The 6422-nt window shown below is 49.0% G+C and overlaps 1 protein-coding gene across 1 annotated transcript in view; it reads left to right on the top strand.

Annotated features, from left to right (window-relative positions):
• LOC117822076 (plectin-like) overlaps nt 1-6004 on the top strand; it is a 6346-nt gene extending 342 nt beyond the window's left edge. Inside the window, exon 1 of the mRNA XM_034696703.1 lies at nt 1-6004. This exon is cut by the window's left edge and continues 342 nt beyond it. Coding sequence (XP_034552594.1) covers nt 1-5911 — 5911 coding nt within the window. The 3' untranslated portion in view covers nt 5912-6004.
• The last annotated feature ends 418 nt before the right edge of the window (nt 6005-6422 follow it).

Here is a 6422-nt window from a genome sequence, read left to right as displayed (position 1 = left end):
TATCCTGGACACACTCCAACGAGCTCTCCTCTCAGCCCAGGAAACCATCAAGAGGCTGAAGGGGGAGAACTCCAGACTAGCATCGCAGGGGCTCACCATCTCTGAGTCTCAAGCGGAGGTCAAACTCATTAACCACGAGAGAGAAAAGATGAGGGAGACGATCAAAAAGATGGACAAGGACTTTCACGACGAGAGGAAGGCCTTGCAAGACCTGAACAGAGAGCAGCTGGAGGAAATCCTTAATCAAGGGTCCCAGCTTTTGGTCTATCAATCACGTGACAACCAGTGTGAAGAAAAATGGACGGAGAGAGTGAGACAGCTGGAGGAGGAGGTGGAAACATCAAGGAGAGCCATGGAGAAGGAGAGGATATGCGGGGAGGGGAGGATCGAGACTCTTCAGGAGGGGATGCAGAACCAGGCTAAGGTGAGCTCCTCTCTGGTGGATCTGTATGAAGAAAAGATCAAGTCCAACCAAGACAACGCGGCCACTGAACTAAGGCAGTGTGAGGAATGGTGGATGGAGAGAGTGAGTCAGCTGGAGGAGGAGGTGGAAACATCAAGGAGAGCGATGGAGAAGGAGAGGATATGCGGGGAGGGGAGGATCGAGACTCTTCAGGAGGGGATGCAGAACCAGGCTAAGGTGAGCTCCTCTCTGGTGGATCTATATGAAGAAAAGATCAAGTCCAACCAAGACAACGCGGCCACTGAACTAAGGCAGTGTGAGGAATGGTGGATGGAGAGAGTGAGTCAGCTGGAGGAGGAGGTGGAAACATCCAGAAAAGCTCTGGAGCAGGAGAGGTTGTGCGGGGAGGGGAAGATCATGAGTCTTCAGGAGGGGATGCAGAACCAGGCTAAGGTGAGCACCCATCTGGTGGATCTGTATGAAGAGAAGATCAGGTCCATCCAGGACAACGCGGCCACTGAACTGAGGCAGTGTGAGGAGAGAGAGAGACAGCGGGAGGCCGCGCTGCAAGAAACAAAGACGGCATTGACAGAACAAAAAACACGTCTTAACCAAGTGAAATGTGAGAAGAGTCCGGAGCTACAGAAGAGCATTGAGGATGCTTTGAAGCAGGAGCATGCTGCAGAGCTGTCTGCCATGGAGGAGCGCTGCAAAGAGAGGATCAGCCAGGAGGAGGGACACATGAAGGAAGAGAGGAACATGGCTGAGACACTCCACACAAGAGTGAGAGACCTGGAGGAGGAGGTGGAGACATCAAAAAGAGAATTCACTGAATCCATAACAAGACAGGCTGAGGAGAACTCCTCTGTGGTGGATCTCTACAAAAAGAAGATGAGGTCCAACCAGAACGAGGCGGCCACTGAACTGAGGCAGTGTGAGGAAAGGTGGCAGGAGAGAGAAAGACAGATGGAGTCAGCTCTGCAAGAAACAAAGACGGCATTGACAGAACAAGAAACACAAATTAACGAATTGAAATGTGCTCTGGAGAACAATCAGGAGCATCAGAAGAGCATTGTCGACACTTTGAAGCAGGAGCATGCTGCAGAGCTGTCTGCCATTGAGGAGCGCTGCATTGAGAGGATAGGCCAGGAGGAGAGACACATGGAGGAAGAGAAGAACATGGCTGAGACACGCCACACAAGAGTGAGAGAGCTGGAGAAGGAGGTGGAGACATCCAGAAGAGAAATCACTGAATCAAGAAAAAGACTGGAAGAGGAGAAAAGGTCTCTGGAAGAAAGTATGCAGATCCTGAAGCAGGAAAATTCTGCACACTTTGCCGAGATGGTAGGAATTTATAAAGAGGAGATCAGCTCCAACAAGGAAGACTCTGCCACCAAGTTAAGAGAGTGTGAGGAAAGGTGGACGGAGAAAGTGGAACAGCTGCAGAAGGAGTTGAAGACATCAAAGAGAACACTGGAGACGGAGAGGTTATGCGCGGAGGCGAGGATCAGGTCTCTTCAGAATGGGATGCAGATGCAGACTGAGGAGAACTCCTCTCTGGTGGATCTCTGCGAAAAGAAGATCCAATCCATCCAGGAAGTGGCGGCCACTGAACTGAGGCAGTGGCAGGAGAGAGAGAGACAGATGGAGTCAGCTCTGCAAGAAACAAAGACAACACTGACAGAACAAGAATCACGAATTAACATATTGAAATGTGCTCTGGAGAACAATCAGGAGCACCAGAAGAGCATTGTCGATGCTTTGAAGCAGAAGCATTATGCAGAGCTGTCTGCCATTGAGGAGCGCTGCAACGAGAGGATCAGCCAGGAGGAGAGACACATGGAGGAAGAGAAGAACACGGCTGAGACACGCCACACAAGAGTGAGAGAGCTGGAAGAGGAGGTGGAGACATCAAGAAAAGAATTCACTGAATCCATAACAAGACTGGAGGAGGAGAAACAGTCTCTGGTAGAAAGACTGCAGATCCTGAAGAAGGAGACGTCTGCACGCCTCGCCGAGATGGTAGAACTTAACAAAGCGGAGATCAGCTCCAACAAGGAAGACTCTGCCACCAAGTTAAGAGAGTGTGAGAAAAGGTGGACGGAGCAAGTGGAACAGCTGGAGGAGGAGGTGGAGACGTTACAAAGAAGGCTCACTGTGGGAAATCTGCAGATTCAAGAGGAAGGGAAGTCTGTTTCGTCTTCGGTCGATCCATCTGAGGTCAGAGAGGGTGAGGAAAGGTTGACGGAGGATGAGAGATGTCTCTATGAAGAGGAGATCAGGTCCAACAAGGAGAAGGCGGACAATATACTGAGGCGGCGTGAGGAATGGTGGACAGAGAAATTGGCACAGCTGGAGGAGGAGATGGAGACGTTACAAATAAGGCTCCATGAGGGAAGACTGCAGATTCAAGAGGAAGGCAAGTCTGCTTCATCTTCGGTTGATCCATCTGAGACCAGAGAGTGTAAGGAAAGGTTGACGGAGGATGAGAGATGTCTCTATGAAGAGAAGATGACGTCCAACAAGGAGAAGGCGGACACTGAACTGAAGCAGTGTGAGGAAAGGTGGACGGAGAAAGTGGAACAGCTGGAGGGGGAGGTAGAGACGTTACAAAGAAGACTTACTGAGAAACTTCTGGCTGAAGAGGAAGAGAAGTCTGTCTCGTCTTGGGTTGATGTAACTGAGCAAAGAGAGCGTAATGAAAGGTGGACGGAGAATGTGAAAAATCTCTATGAAGAGAAGATGAGGGCCAACCAGGAAAAGGCGGACACTGAACTGAGGCAGTGTGAGGAGAGAGTGAGACAGCTGGAGGGGGAGGTAGAGACATTAAAAAGAGGACTCACTGGGGAAAGCCTGCAGATTCAAGAGGAAGGCCAGTCTGCTTCATCTTCGGTTGATCCGTCTGCAATCAGGGAGCGGGAGGAACAGTGGAAGGACAGACAGACACAGATGGAGGCAGCACTGCAGACATCAAGGACTGCATTGACAGAACAACAGGCACAACTTAAAGGGGTAATCCGTGATCTGGAGAGGAGTCTGGAACAACAGAAGAGAAATAACACTGCTTTGAAGAGGGAGCATGCTGCAGAATTCTCTGCCCTGGAAGAGCGCCACAACGAGATGATCATCTGGGAGAAGAAGCGCACGGCTTTGGCAGTCTTAGCAAAAGTGAAAGAGGAACAAAAAGAGGAGGAGAAATCAAAAAGTGCTCTAGAGGAGAAGGTGGAGACATCAAGAAAAGCTCTGGAGGAAGAGAGGAACAAGACTGTGACACTCCACACAAGAGTGAGAGAGCTCGGGGAGGAGGTGGAGACCTTAAAAAGAGGGCTCACTGAGGAAAGTCAAAAGAAAGTCAAGTCTGTAGACCATCCCTCTGTGGTTGATCCATCTGAAATCAGAAAGTGTGAAAAAAAGTGGACCGAGAGAGTGAGACAGCTGGAGGAGGAGGTGGAGATGTCAAGGGTAGCGCTGGAGAGGTTGAGGTTATGCTCGGAGGGGCGGGTCAGGTCTCTTAAGAATGGGATTCAGAGTCAGGCTGATGAGAACTCCTCTTTGGTGGATCTCTGCGAAAAGAAGATCCGATCCATCCAGGAAGTGGCGGCCGATGAACTGAGGATGTGTCAGGAAAGGTGGCAGGTGAAAGAGAGACAGCTTGAGGAAGCGCTGCAGCAAACAAAGACGGCAATGACAGAACAAGAATCACGACTTAACATATTGAAATGTGCTCTGGAGAACAATCAGGAGCACCAGAAGAGCATTGTCGATGCTTTGAAGCAGAAGCATTATGCAGAGCTGTCTGCCATTGAGGAGCGCTGCAACGAGAGGATCAGCCAGGAGGAGAGACACATGGAGGAAGAGAAGAACACGGCTGAGACACCCCACACAAGAGTGAGAGAGCTGGAAGAGGAGGTGGAGACATCAAGAAAAGAATTCACTGAATCCATAACAAGACTGGAGGAGGAGAAACAGTCTCTGGTAGAAAGACTGCAGATCCTGAAGAAGGAGACGTCTGCACGCCTCGCCGAGATGGTAGAACTTAACAAAGCAGAGATCAGCTCCAACAAGGAAGACTCTGCCACCAAGTTAAAAGAGTGTGAGAAAAGGTGGACGGAGCAAGTGGAACAGCTGGAGGAGGAGGTGGAGACGTTACAAAGAAGGCTCACTGTGGGAAATCTGCAGATTCAAGAGGAAGGGAAGTCTGTTTCGTCTTCGGTCGATCCATCTGAGGTCAGAGAGGGTGAGGAAAGGTTGACGGAGGATGAGAGATGTCTCTATGAAGAGAAGATGACGTCCAACAAGGAGAAGGCGGACACTGAACTGAAGCAGTGTGAGGAAAGGTGGACGGAGAAAGTGGAACAGCTGGAGGGGGAGGTAGAGACGTTACAAAGAAGACTTACTGAGAAACTTCTGGCTGAAGAGGAAGAGAAGTCTGTCTCGTCTTGGGTTGATGTAACTGAGCAAAGAGAGCGTAATGAAAGGTGGACGGAGAATGTGAAAAATCTCTATGAAGAGAAGATGAGGGCCAACCAGGAAAAGGCGGCCACTGAACTGAGGCAGTGTGAGGAGAGAGTGAGACAGCTGGAGGGGGAGGTAGAGACATTAAAAAGAGGACTCACTGGGGAAAGCCTGCAGATTCAAGAGGAAGGCCAGTCTGCCTCATCTTCGGTTGATCCGTCTGCAATCAGGGAGCGGGAGGAACAGTGGAAGGACAGACAGAGACAGATGGAGGCAGCACTGCAGACATCAAGGACTGCATTGACAGAACAACAGTCACAACTTAAAGGGGTAATCCATGATCTGGAACAACAGAAGATAAATAACACTGCTTTGAAGAGGGAGCATGCCGCAGAATTCTCTGCCCTGGAAGAGCGCCACAGCGAGATGATCATCTGGGAGAAGAGGCGCACGGCTTTGGCAGTCTTAGCAAAAGTGAAAGAGGAACAAAAAGAGGAGGAGAAATCAAAAAGTGCTCTAGAGGAGAAGGTGGAGACATCAAGAAAAGCTCTGGAGGAAGAGAGGAACAAGACTGTGACACTCCACACAAGATTGAGAGAGCTCTGGGAGGAGGTGGAGACCTTAAAAAGAGGGCTCACTGAGGAAAGTCAAAAGAAAGTCAAGTCTGTAGACCATCCCTCTGTGGTTGATCCGTCTGAAATCAGAAAGTGTGAAAAAAAGTGGACCGAGAGAGTGAGAGAGCTGGAGGAGGAGGTGGAGATATCAAGGATAGCGCTGGAGAGGTTGAGGTTATGCTCGGAGGGGCGGGTCAGGTCTCTTAAGATTGGGATTCAGAGTCAGGCTGAAGAGCACTCCTCTATGGTGGATCTCTATGAAAAGAGGATCAGGTCCAACCAGATCGAGGCGGCCGATGAACTGAGGATGTGTCAGGAAAGGTGGCAGGTGAAAGAGAGACAGCTTGAGGAAGCGCTGCAGCAAACAAAGACGGCAATGACAGAACAGGAAACACGACTTAACGGACTGAAAAAAAGATCTAGAGAAGAGACGACGTGACAGGCCACATGGACGACACTGTCACCCCTTTTCCCAAGAAATAACATTCTAATGCATACAAAAAAATAAATATTACAAAAATAAAAAATAAATAAAAAAAAAAAAAAATTCAACTGTCTACAGTTATTGTTTTTTGCATGCTGCATTGGAGTGTACCTGTAGAATTGATTATTGTAATGCTCTTCTTTCTGGTCTCCCCAAAAAGAACATTTCTCAGAGACCAGAAAGAGGGCCCACATCACACCAATTTCAAAGTCTCTGCATTGGCTTGGCTTCCAGTATCTTTTAGAATAGATTTTAAGATTATTTCATTGGTTTTTAAATCTCTTAATGGTCTTGGCCCTTCTTATTTATCAAATTTGCTTTTATCATATGAGCCAGTGAGAGCCCTCAGGTCTTCAGGTAGCAGACTTTTAATTCTAAGCTTTTTATCATCACGGCCCACGCCTGTGGAACACCCTGCCTGAGGACCTGAGGGCTGCACAGAGCATCAATATTTTTAAAGGCAAAC

This window comes from Notolabrus celidotus, chromosome 11 (assembly GCF_009762535.1).
Source record: "Notolabrus celidotus isolate fNotCel1 chromosome 11, fNotCel1.pri, whole genome shotgun sequence".
NCBI lineage: Eukaryota > Metazoa > Chordata > Actinopteri > Labriformes > Labridae > Notolabrus > Notolabrus celidotus.
Note: the sequence above shows the minus strand (reverse complement) of the source record. Positions and strands in the feature narration are given on the sequence as shown.